The 15,657-nt window shown below is 36.5% G+C and overlaps 1 protein-coding gene across 2 annotated transcripts in view; it reads right to left on the reverse strand.

Annotated features, from left to right (window-relative positions):
• TERF1 (telomeric repeat binding factor (NIMA-interacting) 1) overlaps window positions 1–15,657 on the reverse strand; it is a 43,370-nt gene that overhangs the window by 2,224 nt on the left and 25,489 nt on the right. The window contains exons 7-9 of one of the 2 annotated variants that reach the window (XM_010846954.1): window positions 14,463–14,522; window positions 12,918–13,009; window positions 6,934–7,040 (exon numbers count right to left, since the gene is read on the reverse strand). In XM_010846954.1, coding sequence (XP_010845256.1) covers window positions 6,934–7,040; window positions 12,918–13,009; window positions 14,463–14,522 — 259 coding nt within the window. The remainder of the gene's footprint in view (window positions 1–6,933; window positions 7,041–12,917; window positions 13,010–14,462; window positions 14,523–15,657) is intronic. The other variant, XM_010846955.1, reaches the window with a different exon arrangement.

Here is a 15,657-nt window from a genome sequence, read left to right on the forward strand (position 1 = left end):
AAAGGAGATCAGCCCTGGGATTTCTTTGGAAGGAATGATGCTAAAGCTGAAACTCCAGTACTTTGGCCACCTCATGCAAAGAGTTGACTCATTGGAAAAGACTCTGATGCTGGGAGGGATTGGGGGCAAGAGGAGAAGGGGACGACAGAGGATGAGATGGCTGGATGGCATCACTGACTCGATGGACATGAGTCTGAGTGAACTCCGGGAGTTGGTGATGGACAGGGAGGCCTGGCGTGCTGTGATGCATGGGGTCGCAAAGAGTCGGACATGACTGAGCGACTGATCTGATCTGATCTGATCTGACTATGGCTATGCTGCCCCAAATCAGACAGCTATAAGGTTTGAGAACTAAATACAAACCCAATTTGTCTGACTTAAGCCCATAATGTCTCTTAAAATTCTATAGCTGTTAATAAAATTAAATAATTTTATTTAATAAAATTAAATAATTTAAATAAAATAAAAATTTATTAAAGTTAATTAAAATAAAATTTAATAAAATAATTTAATAAAATAAAATAAAATTCTACAGCTGTTAACAGGTTAGAGATGTGTCCCTCACCCTCTTCCTCTCTCTCATGTGTGCTCAGTCATGTCCAACTTTTTGCGACCCCATGGACTGCAGCCGGCCAGGCTCCTCTGCCCATGGAATTCTCCAGGCAAGAATATTGGAGTATTTCTTCTTCCAGTATTCTTTCTTCCTCCAGGGGATCTTTCCAACCCAGGGACTGAACCCGAGTCTCCTGTGTCTACAGTACCGGCAGGTGAGTTCTTTACCGCTAGTGCCCACCTGGGAAGCCTTAGAGATGTGTAGAATTCATATAATACCAAATAGAACTTATGAATATTTAATTCTTCCCTAATGAACTCAGTGAAAACCCTGTTCTATGTTGGGCAAGGTAGACACACACATAAAACTAAAATCTTCTCACTTTCTCCAACAGACTTCTGAGAACTCAACTAACACAAACTAATTAAAGATACATTATTTTGTTTTTGGAGAAAATGATTAAAAAATTTTAAAAATCAAATTCTGTATTATACATAGAAAAAATTACTGATACCTGGCATTTGCTAGAGGTGACCAACTAACTATTCCTTCAGCTGACATGCTGAGAAGCAATACGTAGGGTCATCTGAATGATTATTTACTGTTTCTGAACTACGAATGCTTTCCCCAGCTGACTCACATTTGGTTTAAAAATTCATCCATCATCAGTCATGAAAGGGCAAATACTGAATGATTTCACTTACGTGAGATATCTACAGTAGTCAGATTCCCAGAAACAGAAAGTAGAATGACGGTTGCTGGGAACAGGGGGAAGGGAAATAGGGGGCTGTCTAATAAGCACCGTGTTTCAATTTCGCAAGATGAAAAAGCTCTGGAGGCTGCTGTACGACAGTGTGAACGCATTTAATGCCAGTGAATCATACACTTAAAAAACAATTAAGGTGACATATTTTATGCTATGTTTTACTACAAATACATTTTTAAAATCAATAACGGTCTTGAGTAGACAATTCTCCAAAAAAGATATATAAATAGCCAATAAGCACTTGAAAACATGCTCAATGTCACTTAATCATTAAGGAAAAGCAAATCCAAAACCCTAGAAGATATAGCCTCAAACCCATTAGGAGGTACACCATGAAACAAACAACCGAACACAGAAAATAACACGTGCTGGTGAGGATGTGGAGAAACTGGGACTCTTATGTGCTGTTGGTGGGAATGAAAACTTGTGTGACTGCAAGGGAAAACAGTGTGGTGGTTCCTCAAAAATTAAAAGCATCAGGTGACCCAACAACTCTACCTGTGAGTAGAATTCTATATTCTTTTGTATACAGCCAAAATAACTGAATGCGGAGACTTGAAATTTGCACACTCCTGTTGACAGCCGTATTATACATAACAGACAAAAAGTGGTATATAAATACAATATCATCAGCCTTAAAAAAGGAAGATTCTGACACATACTACAAGGGAAATGATCTTGTCCTCAAAGTAAATGAGGACATTATGCTAAGTGCAAGAAGTCAAATACAAAAGAAAAAATACTGTCAATTTCCACTTATATGAGGTACCTACAAGAGTCAAATTGAGAGAAAGTAGAAAGTTGGTTGCCAGATGCTTGTGGGGGCGGGGTGAATGAGACATTACTGTTTAATGGTTACAGAGTTTCAGTTTTGTAAGATAAAAAGAGCTCTGTGGATGAATGGTGGTAATGGTAGCACAGGAGGTGTTTAATGACACTGAACTATACACTTTAAAATGGCTAAGATGGCAATTGAATATTCATTGGAATCTTGCACTGATGCCAAAGCTTCAAAACTTTGGCCACTTGATGCGAGGAGCTGACTCATTTGGAAAAGACCTTGATGCTGGGAAAGACTGAAGGCAAGAGGAGAAGGGGAAGACAGAGGATGAGATGGTTGGATGGCATCACTGACTCAATGGACATGGTTTGCACAAACTCCGGGAGATAGTGAAGGCCAGGAAGACTGGTGTGCTGCAGTGCACGGGGTCACAAAGAGCTGGACATGACTTAATGACTGAACAATAACAAGATGACAATTAAAAAAAAGAGGAAAAAAAAAAAAAGAATCCAGCTCAACTGTCTGACACACCAAAAAGAAACTCAAGGTGCTTGTAGACAAACATGAGGTCAAAATTATCTTGTGTACAACTCAGTGCCATAAAACTGGCAGTGATTATCATGCCAGACTTCCTACAGAAGTCTGAGCTGTCGCCTATCAGCAACGGTGCTGCCTACAAGTGTAAGACTACTCACCCTCTAGACAAAGACCAACATCTGTCCTATGACCTGTCCTGTCAAGCCAGCCCACTTCCCTCACCAGTCACCACTCCCTAAAAGCCTCACCACACTGCTCATTACTAACTGACACAAAACCAAAGGAGATATAAATTCTGCATGTGTGCAGTAAGGAGTTTAAAGGGGAGAGGAATGTACTTATTGATTAATCTCTGGGTTCACGTAAATCTTCTGAGAATGTGATGAAGGCTATGGATCCATTTTGCAGACAAGTGAAGATACATAAAATTTTACATGAAATTTCAGGAGCCATTTAGAATCCCCTTAAGAAAACCTATCAATTCTATGGTCCTTCAAGTTAAAAATTTTTGTTGTATAAGAAGCTGCCACACATTTATTCTGTTTTAAAAAGTAGCTTTTGATTTATGCAAATCTCATATAGATAGCTGGAGAAGGCAATGGCAACCCACTCCAGTACTCTTGCCTGGAGAATCCCAGGGACAGAGGAGCCTAGTGGGCTGCCGTCTATGGGGTAGCACAGAATCGGACACGACTGAAACGACTTAGCAGCAGCAGCAGCAGCATATACATAGCACTGTTTCCTTGTTTTAATCTCAGTAATATTTAATACAGAGCACAGATGATATCTGATAAAATACAAAAGCCTGTTTCTCTGAAGAAATAACGTTCTCTGCTTGAATACTAGGTTCCTGAGTGCAACCAAAGTTTAAATGGTATTTCCAGTAGATCATATACAGCAAGGGTTAGGCAGGCTACTGCCCCCTGTACAGCACCGGAGCTAAACAATGGTTTTTACATTTTAAAAAGTTGTTTTCAATAAAAAGAAGAATACGTGACAGAAACTGTATATGGCTCACTGCTTTATACAAAGTTTGTCAACCTCTGATCTAGAAGTTATAATTTTGTCAGTAAAAGTTAATTGAAAACCACAATGTTTAACATTAAACATTTAATTTTTTTTTCTTCTATTGAAAACGAGCAACCATAACTTGATATATTATTGTTACTTCATGATTATGGCTTATATTGTTTGATCTGAATGCTTTTTTATACAGTCCTTGCTTAATTTCATCTATGATTTAAAGAGGAAAAAGTCTTAAAAAACACCATATGGAATATATCAGTAATCATATAGCAAACAGAAACTATACTCTTCCATCCCTGGTTGGGGAACTAGGATCATGCAAGCCACACAGCGTAGCCAAAAACAAAAACAGAAGTTTAGAAAACTTAAAGAGGTCAACCTCTATTGTTCATAGATGGAACTGAATAAGTGACACAATGGACTTATCAGTGTTAAGATTAGAAAGAAAATATAAGGATAGCACAATTTTATAAGTCTACTTTTTTGCTTAAAACTCTTTCATTTCTTTATTTTGTACAGGTGACCTATTATACTAGATTCTCTTCATAATGACACCTGGTTAACTTAGAGTTTAAGATAATGTATTTCAGGACAAAAGCAACAACTGTGCCCTTGGTACTATTCTCTTTTTGTCTTTTGCTTTTCTTGAGAAAAATAAAATTAAATCCAGCCATGCCCATAACTCAAGATATAGACAACATGGGACAAATTAAAATGCACCAATCTTTTCTTTCCTTAAGGCTAAAAAGTTATACAAAAGTTATATTTTTAAATTGCGTATCATTTTTAATGCCTTTTAGAAAAAAAACCCAATGCTTTAAAAATGGTATCATTTATTTACACCAACAGAGTCCTTGGATCTAGTGCTATGTCAGCAAATGGCACAGGCATTTTGCATTTTCTTATCTGTTGAAATGTATACATTCTAGCCTAGTTTGGTCTATTTTTAAAGCCTGATTTGGTGTAAATAATCAAGTCAAAAATGGAAACTTTGAAATATGTAATGAACAACTATCTTCCACTGGTCCATGTAAATAATTTCAAAAGCATCTATTTTATCTGATAAATAGTAAGTCTATACTTTGGAGAAGGGATTGTTTCTTACAAGGCCACTAGGCAAGCTATAGGCTTGCTCTACCATATTCTCCAGTGATGACCTGATGACTCAAAGGTCTGCTCCTACCTACCCCCTTTATTTCTCTCAGATGAGAGAAAGCCAGAGCTAAAGTGGTGACCTCTCTCCCCCATGACACAAAACCTTCAGATTGGCTTTGTTCAGGAATATGGAGATCTCAGACCATAATGCTGAGGAAGCTGCCAGAGGCTCAACTTTTCTAGAAACTGAGAACCAGAGTAGTCCCCAAACAGAAAGAAAGCTTGTGTGTGTCTCTGAGAATAGAACCTACCAGTTTTCTGCCCGTTTCCTTTCTGCCTCAGAGGAAAGATATGGGAGGCAAACATAATCATATAAAATACTAATTTTAAAAAAGCAGCTGGATTTAGAGACTTGATTTCTAGTCTTCATTATAAAGCACATATTCTTGTGGGTTCACAACTGAGTATTATGTATTGGCACCATCCAACGCAGGACATTTTTTCCTAAGGGCCAACTGGATTTTTCCCCCTAAACAAAGCTTTTATACTGAGCAGATGCTGTGTCACGATTGTGGTGGTGCAGTTTTGATATCCTCTAAAGTTTATGGGTTCATAAAACAGGAAAGAGTAAACCATCAGTCTGAAAGCACAGTCCATTCCTCCCACCGTCTGCAGCAACGTGTGGATGTTACTTTAAACAGTGTGCCCTTGTGCTGCTCAAGTCCAGCTGGTCTACCACCCCAGGGTCCATATTTAAACATCAACTGATTGAGAGAAGGGGCTTTGGAAGAGCTTTATGAACTGAAATATCCTTCCAGTTCATCATTCAGATTCCTCAACAGGAGTTGGGAATAACATTCTTTTCATCTTTCCTATCTTTTTTCTCTTACTGTGAAAAATAATAGTCGACCTCAAGACACAGACTGAACGCACTGCCTGCTGAGACAGGACTGTGGGTTTGTTTCCTGGTCATACCTGCATGTTGGTGCTCAATGTAGCGTAGACATGTTTTAAAATAAAACAGATGATGTATATTAAACAGTGATATCATTTATAATTTAAAAATACTGTATAATAATTCCCATTACATACCATCCATGGGGAAAAAGTCTTTATTGTTGAAAGCCATTTACTTTTCTTCTGAATAAATTTACAAAGGAAGGCCTCTTTTTAAATTGTGATAAGGCAGGCAAATATGTCTTTGTTTGTTTAACATACAAATGCAGGAGAAAGAAACTGTCCAAGACTACTGCAGTCAAAATTTTTAAAGAATCCAAATCTCAATACAAAAAAAAAAAATTGGTCACTCATCTAACAAGTTATCCCACCAAAATGCCAACAGTAGAAAGCTAAAAATAAAACCAGACACAGAATTTTTGGCATAATAGTGATAGACAATATCACCTGTATTTAATTGTGCAGTTGATATCCCACATGTTGTTTCAAATATAAAAAAAAAGAGAAACTGTTTTCTTGATGTATATCTCTAAGTAACACCTATAATTCCATTTAGAACTGTTACCAGAAGAACCAAAGGGAAAGATAAATATATAAGGTAGAGACTTTTGGATTTTAGACCAACCTGGAGAGTCCAGGACTTGATCCTACCCCAGCATATCAACAATGAACCATTTGCAAATAGCTTATCAAAAAAGAAAATCATCTTAAATAATTTACTCATCTTACTGTAAACAACTAGAAAACCAGATAAAATACAGTAAACAATGATTTCAGCAACTAGAGATAGCACAGGACTATAATCACTGTGAGAAAAAACAAATGAGTGAACCCTAAAACTGACTCAGCTTTCTGAATAGAAAAATTCTATATCAAATGGTATCTCCTTTTTTAAAGCACACAAAAATCTTAAACTGAACCTATGTTAGAAAGATATGAAAATAAGTTTATCATGTGGATTTAAGTTTTACCCTACATCTGATGAACGGACTGTAGGATGGATAATTCTAAATAAATGTCATTAATACCCAAGATTATCTTTAAAATGTGAGTGAACTCTGAACAGGCATTTTGATCAACTTATCTAAGGTGGCAAAGAGGAAACATTTTATTCTCAAGATTTTTTTAGAGTTGAACAGAAATAATGTGAAATAATCACAATTACTCCTTATGACTTTAATATACATTAAGCATTATTAAATTAAAATAAACAAGTACCTGTTTTTTCCTAGACCGATGCTTTTCAGGAGTTACAGGCTGACTTTTTAAAATACGTGTTCTCTTACTTTCAGTGGCTCGTCTACTGTTCTTTTTCTTTCTTCCACCTAAAAGCAGAAACACTGTCATCAAAAACTGTCCCACATTAAAAGAATTATATTTTTAAAGGTTATCATGAAATTCCTATTTATTTTATAGCTATTTAAAAAAACCTGTTTAATCTTTTTCCTTTGAATCTGGAAGCAGTATGGTATAAATGCAAAAATCAGCCTTTGAAAATCAGGGGGCATGTGTTTCCTTTCCAACAAGGGCTTGGCAGAATCGCTCCTGCAGAGGGTGGCAAGAAGGGGCACTCTGCCATCAATGAGATGGTGATCAGAGATGACACCATCAACATCCACAAATATATCAATGGAGTAGGTTTCAAGAAGCACCTGTGGGGGCTTCCCTGGTAGTCCAGTGGTTGAGAATTTATGTGCCAATGCAGGAGACACAGTGTTCAATTCTTGCTCCGGGAGGACCCCATATGCTGTGGGCAGCTAAGCCCAGGTGCCCAGAGCCCAGGCTCTCCAATCAGAGAAGCCACAGCAATGAGAAGCCCACACACCATAACGAGAGTTGCCCTGAAGGCTGCACACAGTAGCAAAGACGCAGTGCAGCCAAAAAGAAAGAAAGAAGTCCCTCTGGCACTCAAAGAGATCTGGAAATACGCCACGAAGGAGATGAGAACTCCGTATGCGTGCACTGACCGTGGGCTCAACAAAGCTGCCTGGGCCAAAAAAATAAGGAACGTCTCATACTGCATCTAGCTGTGTGCGGTTGTCTCAGAAAATGTAATGAGGATTCATCAAAGAAGACTTATATATTCTTTATCTATTTAACTACCACCACTTTAAAAAAATCTAGATAATGTGAATGAGGACTAACTGCTGATTGTCAAAGTTACAGAGCTTCAAAAAAAAAAAAAAAAAAGAATGAAAAAAAAATCAGAGGGGATGTGCTTTGCATCTTGACTCTTTCATGCCTTTGAACAAGCCATTTCACCTCCCAATGCCTGTCTTTTCATCATCTGCAAAAAAAAGGAATATTTACCTTATAGGATCATTGTAGTTTCTTAAAATAATGTTTAAGGAATATCTGACACAGTATAAGAAATAAATCTTTCTCTCTTATTTACAGTTTAGTAAGATAAATGTATATGCAACTGAAAAGAAATAGAATGGTCATTATTGAAAGAAAATTGTATATATATAGTTGATCCTTGAATGATGCGGTTTTCAACTACATAGGTTCACTTATACAGATTTTAAAAAATAAATATAGTATCTGTTTTCATTTTACAAATCTTTTTAAATGTGCAGAAAAGTTTATGTTCGATTATATATGACAATATGTGGAATCAAAAGAACTAGGGTTTGAGTTCTGATTTTATGCCACCTGTTTCAGCTGCCTACCCTCAGACAAGTCACTTATCAATCCCTTTGTTTCTGAGGCAGAGAGAGCAGTATGTGTTGACTGCAAAGAGTTGGAGCCCCTCATCCCTACTGTACTGTACAGAAACCTAAAAGAATCTACACATATAATTTAAAAAGGGTTTAGCAAGATGGTTCCATACAAGATCAATAAACAAAACTCAACAGTATTTCTGTACATTAGCCAACAGTTAAAATATTTAAATAATCAAAAGATAATATTTACAATAGTAATGAAATATAAAACATGCTTAGGGATAAATCTAGCAAAAGTAGTCAACATCTACATGCAGTAAATTATAAAGTTTTACTATATTTGTAAGTGTGTATACACACAAATACATGCTGTAAGAAAAATATACATAAGACAATCTAAATAGAGAAATGCTTTTGTGCATAGGAAGACAATATAAATGTGTCAGCTCTCTCCAAAATTATCTATCACAATGTAATTTCAAATAAAATTTCAATAGGGTTCTTTGTAGAACTTAACAAGATTATTCTAAAATTATGTCTTAGGAGAGGTAATTAATCATAAGCTCTGAGCATTCCTGTAGTTCTTGCTAAGACTTTACTAAACAGTTTCTGCAGTTACTCAGGTACCTAAATAGGTCACCAGAACCACAGGCTGACCACCATGTAACTACTCTCTTCTGGAGAAGGGAACTGGATTATTTGCTACAATGTTTTGCTTGTTGCTTACTCAAAAAGTACCCTTGGGCCCAAGTTCCTCTTTGCAGTACAACCTACAGCCTATGCAGCATCTACCTGGGTGCATTACGCTGTCTTTGGGACCTGGTGAGGGAAAGCAGCACAACTGTGCTGTTGCCATACACAATCTGCTGTACTGTAGCAAACTGTCCTGTTCCGACCCATTAAGTCTCGTTGTACACTTTCTGGCACTTATGGAGTGGTAGCAGCTTCACTGCTTGCAATCTTTTATGAAGTTTCCTCCCGCCCCCGACAATATGGAAGACCAAAACACCAGCAATACTTAAGATGTTCCTAAAGAATAAGAGGATGATGAAGGAAATTACTCTGTCACATACTGAGTTATTTCTAAACTACAGTAATACAGATGATATGGTATCACTGCAGCAGGAGACCATATGTGTTGTAAGGCTAATGGAAACCACACCAGTTATGAACAGAGATTTTCATATTGTGAATTGTTCAAACAGGTGCTAGAGGACTAAAAAGGCAAAAATAAATTAACAGATTAACAATGAAGAGAAATTCATAATCATAGCTGGAGACTTCAATACTTCTTTCTCTCAGTAATTAGTAGAACAAGAAGACAAAAAATAAGCATGCATATAGAACATCTGAAAAGCACTATGAATCAATTTGACCTAATCGACATTTATAACACTGTATACTCAACGACAGCAGAATTCACATTCTTAAGTGTATATATATCAACAGTCACCAAGGTAAGACCATATTCTAGGCCATAAAGCTAGTTTTAAAAAAGAAAAAGAAATCCTACAAAGTATACCCTCAGGCTGGAACAGAATTAACTGTAAATCATTAATAGAAAAATACCTAGAATATCTTTAAATATTTGAAAATTTAACAAACAGCTTCTTAATAGTCCAGATGATCAAAGAGAAAAGTCTCAAGGGAAATAAAAAATACGTTTTGATGAAAATAAAAATATAACATACAGGGATGAAACTAAGGCAGTAAGTAATAAAAGGAGAATTTATAGCATTAAATGCACAGTTTAGAAAAACTGGGCACCTATGAAGAAAAAGCCGCTCATAGACAAAGGGAGGCGAGTCAGGTTGATATCAAGACTGTCCACAGCAACACTCATCAAGTTAGAAAATAGAGAAACAAAATCTGTAAAGTTGTGAGGAAAAGTATTTCCAAAGAATACTATAGTCAAATCTTTTTTTTTTTTTTTTGCTAATATCACCCATTACAGCTAAAATCAATCAGTAGTCTAAAGTTTATATTTACTGTTATAGAGGCAATCTGACCCAAGCTATCAAAGCATTTTTTATTATTTATTCTTTATTTTGAAGGAATCATAGTTTACTGATATATTTCTTATGAGATAGCATTTATGTGAACTTCATTGAATCCTTCAGTTTCACCTCTTAAAAATTAAATGTAAATATACTTTTAAGTACATATATAACCTCATCACTTTTAACTAAATTTTTATTTGCTTTGATTCTATCTGACCCTTGAGGCAGTTTATCTATCTCAGCATTTAAGGACATGGGCTCTAAAAAGTCAGAAATGTTATTGTGGCTCTGGTTCTGTTCATGATCTATAATATATGACCAAGGGCTTTCTACACTTAACCTCTTTTTGTCTTGGCTTTCTCACCTGTAAAACGGGGGTGATTAAAAAACAAATGCACTGATTCAGATTGTTTTGAGGATTAAGTGAGTTTATGAGTAAAAAGCTTCTAATTCAAATATTAATCATTTCACCGAATACTGGTGAAAATTTTTTGCATAGAACTTAAGTGATGCAAGAGATGCAGCAGATGTGGGTTTGATCCATGGGTCAGGAAGATCCCCCAGAGGAGGAAATGGCAATCCACTCCAGTATTCTTCCCTGAAAACCTTCATGGATAGTGGGGTCATAAAGGGTTGGACATGACTGGGACTAAGCATGTGCATGCACGCACACACACACATGTATATATTATATATTACTAACAGCTAACAAAAAGTTAAGAAATGTACTAAAACTCACAGGAGCGCCTGTTTAATATCCACAGTCACTGCCAAACCACTCTACAAAGAGATTACAGTCTTCATCAGTCTAATTACTGATCAACTACAGTGTAGAAAGGTGTATGCTTCCATTTCTCTGAGCTTTGTATTATGAAATTAAAAGTCCAGGAAAAACCCTCCAATTATTTTAGTTTAGAATTAGGACTCCAGTGCTCACTTTGGCACCACATACACTAAAATTAAAGTTTTGATTCCTAGTCATTTGGCAGCACATACAGTAAAATTAAAATTTTGATTCCTAGTCATTCCTAGGAACTTCACCAACATGAAGCAAGTATTTCTTTGCCCTATCATTGGCCATCTGCTATGAATAAATTTATTCAATTAATATTTACTGCTTATATTATAGCACAGGGAGCTCTACTCAGTACTCTGCAATGGCCTATATAGGAAAACAATCTAATACAGAGTGTATACATGTATCTGTAAAACAGATTCAACTTGCTGTACACCTGAAACTAACACAACATTGTAAATCAATTATGCATCAATAAAAATTTTTTTAAAGTTTTACCACAGGTCTACCATATACCTGGCATCAAGGTGGTACATCTATTATTTTTATATTGATCATTAAGTATTCAGATTTGAGGCAAAAAGATTTTAAAATCTTTGCATTAGAACACAATAGGTTCAATAAACATTTTTTGAATGAATGCATATCAAGGAGGAATTTACAATCAAATTGTAATTGAAAATAATTATGGACTGCTTTTAAGATTTTTTTGGTTACAGTTGTTTTTTTAATCTAGCAATGTTTTTTATAAGGATAATAAACTCTAAATGCAATGAGGAGAGTAGTTAGATTCTATATATAGCCATCTTCATAATAGTCATGGATTCTGGTATTTGAAAATTCACCTACCTGTTGAAAGCTGTAAATCAAAAATCAAAACTTGCAGTGCTTTTGTGGACATGCACAGAGTGGCAAAATACTGAGTCATGTTCCCAGCTGAGGTTAAATGAGGTGAAGCTCTGTCTTCCTATTTCAGTTCCCACACTAGAAATAATTCTTTTTACAGTCTATTTAGTGCTGTATTTTTGGGCTTTCAGGAGGTAATTTTGCTGTTTAAAATGGTTCCCAAGTGTATTGTGGAAATGCTATCTAGGGTTCCTAAGTGCAAGAAGGCTATGTATGATGTTCCTTATAGAAAAAAGTATGTGTGTTAGATAAACATCATTTAGGCATGAGTGACAGGGCTGTTGGCTGTGGATTCAATGTTAATGCATCAATGGTGGTGGTGGTTTAGTTGTTAAGTCGTGTCTGACTCTTGCGACCCTGACTCTTGCAGGCTAATGGACTGTAGCCTGCCAGGCTCCTCTGCCCATGGGATTCTCCAGGCAAGAATACTGGAGTGGGTTGTCATTTCCTTCCCCAGTAATGAGTCAGTAATATATAATAAACAAGGTGTCTTTCAACAAAAACACATAGAACAAAGTTATATTTTGAACAGTTGACCAAAACGTTGTCACCAGAGACTCAAAAGAACCTAACGCTGTACTCCTCTGTAAGTGTTTAGTATTCACTAAGTGTTCAGGATGACTTTACAGAATATTACCATAAATAACAAGCACCAACTCTAACTTTCTAAATTAAGCACCACCTCTAATTAACTCTATGAACCCAAGGGATTTAATCCCTTTGTGTTTTCCTTTTCTGAAGTATGTCTGCGTGTTGAGGTGTTAGGTCAAGGGTTGGACTGCTCTCAAGGAAGTATCAATTATCCACTCCTAAACCTGTAATAAGTGTACTTACTTGGAGGAGTTTCCACTCTTTCCTCTTTCTTATTAAAATCTTGTTGTTGGTTTCCACGTTTCAACTTAGATAAGAAGAGATTTCTGTGAGACCTAAATCAAACACAAAAGCTCGTGATTTGTTCTGCAAAGACTAGAAAGGCTATGGGAAAAGGTAGAGGATTTGTCTCCACCTCTATCTAGGACCTGCTTCTACTTTGGCCTGTTTCCTTTGGTGTTCCCCTTGCTCAGTACCCCATCTTAACCTTTGGTCTCTTTAAGCTTTTTGTTGTCAAGACTTTCTGCTCTCCCATCATTTATTTTCTCCACTTCATTTACGCAGAAATCAAGATCCTTCTGGCCTTTCAATTGGAGAAATTTCAAAATTCTTTTACACATGATGGTAGATATCATGATTATAGATTCTGAAAAAGGGCTTTTTGGAAAGGTAAGATGGTTTGGAAATATAGGAAGGGGCAGAAATTTTGGACAATTCTGCAAAGTTTGTATTATTATAATTTATAAAGGGGCAAACTAAAATAAGAGGGGGAAAAAGTTCACTTAAGCTTAGGCAGCTCTTTTATTATCACCTAAAATCTACGTCTTTACCCCTGTAAATGCTAATGCAACCACAAATGTGTTCCCTCCCTTCTCAAATTTTCTGTGTGCTCTGGAATGCCAGTCTCAACTTCTATGCCTTGTCTAAAGTTTAGCTCTCCCCTGGGTACACCATTTCTCTGTTTGTGGCCTTGAGTAGAGATTAGCTTCATCTTCCACATTCCATGAATCAGAGGGTTTCGCAGGTGGGTCTCTATACTTCCTGTTTCCTAATGTCACTTTCAGGATCCTGTTTCCATAGAAACCTCAGCCTTTGAGGATTCATGCCATTGAGGCATATTGCCATTTACTGTTTTCCATAATCATTTGTTATCCTTCCAAAGCACTTCCCATCATTCACAGATCTTTTTCTAACTGCTGCCATTACCATGAATTATTTCCATGTTTACATGAATAAACCAAATAACATCCTTGCCCCTTAATTCCTCATCTCCAGTGACCTCCTCCACACCAAATCAGCCACCCCCTTCCAAGGTTCCACTTAGCATCCCAACTGCTCTATACTTGGCAATCACTCATGTAGACTTTCTGCTCTGAGTATGCTACACTGTCTGTTAACAAAATTTCTAGCAGATTAAAGAGTTTTTAAAATAATTTCTTAAAATCAGGATTTGGGACATTATCAGAAATGTAACCTCCATCCCTTTCCTGCCCTAGCATCATGCCCTTGTTTCTGACAGATTCAAGTTTACTAGTTATCTGCTTTAAATTCAAGGACTCCCTGCTTGTGTGCTCCTTGCAGAAACAATGTGAAACAACCCAGGATCTGAAGAGGCAGGTCTCCACAGTTTGCCATTTCAAGGGTCTTAATATCTGTTGAGGTCTTAATATCTTTGTGACATTCTTCAAATCATAGCGTTTGCATGCAGCTATTATAATCTACATAAGTTTGCATGAATTGCTTCAAAGATTTGAAAAGCAGAGAAGAAAAACGTCAAATTTACTTCACCTCAATAAGGATACTGTACCCCATGAGGATTCAGTTACCGCAGACTGTCTGTCACTAACACTTTAAAAGAAGAAAACATTTGTAAGAATGCAAACATAAGAAATTGTTCATAAGGATAGTACTTTCCACATAGTCAAGTCAAATTTCAATTTATAAAAAGCATCTCTGGAAAGAAACTCTGGTAAAATTAGGACCTTTACGTAGTCCACTACAACATGGCTTGTTTTTGCCCAGATGTGCTTTTCAGAGACACCAAATCAATGTCTTTCCCAAACGTAAGTTCAGCAGAGGTGATGCTATAACTGAACATTCACAATGTCACTCTTTCAGAAACCCTCTCAAGGGTCTTTATTACTATGAATTTCTTATCCTACCTAACAGTCTCCAACTGAACTTTTTATAAAATTCTTCTCCTTTGCTATAGTTAAAATTAGCTCCAACAAACACAGCAGGATCATTTACAGCTTCATGCCTTCATCTGGAACTGTTCCTCTCTACTGAAAGGAAATCATTTCCTCTCCCACCCACCAGTAAACCATCCTCTGAGCCCAGCTCCATGCTCACACTTTCTAGAAGCAGATCATCAACTCCTTCAGCATTTAAGTCTATCAGTGAACTTTAACAACAAATTATGTAATGTCTACTACTGTTTTTGTTTCAAGTTTATAATTCTTATTGCCTCAAACAGTTTATAAGCTTTGCCAGAAGAAAATATTTTTTTCATCTAGTACCGACAGCATAAGCATTTCATCTTTCCTAGCATCTGTCTGACTTCAAAATCACACTTTTGATCCTACCCTTGTTTTACTTGCATCTTATTGATTCTTGCTTTGAAACTGGTGAATTTGATTCCCAGGATGGTTTTAATATTTGCTTGATTCCTAATCTTTACTCTGTATCTAGTTTTTGGTTTTTCTCCTGGTGTCCAGTACCCTACAAGATTTAACGTATGTCTGGTAATGAACTAGGCATCAAGGATTCAAAGCTATTTAAGAACTTTCAAAGAATTCTCCATCTAGAGAGAAATCTACAGGTAAACAGGTATGTTACTATCCAAGATAAGCCCTCCTAAAGAGGTATAACTTGGTGCTATGGAATACAGGAAGTAACAACTGCTCAGAGCTCAGCTAGATTTCTTATAGGTGATCTTTCAGCTAGACTTTGAAGGGCAAACAAAAGCAAACAAAAGAGGATA

Source organism: Bison bison, unplaced genomic scaffold (assembly GCF_000754665.1).
Source record: "Bison bison bison isolate TAMUID 2011002044 unplaced genomic scaffold, Bison_UMD1.0 scf7180017864241, whole genome shotgun sequence".
NCBI lineage: Eukaryota > Metazoa > Chordata > Mammalia > Artiodactyla > Bovidae > Bison > Bison bison.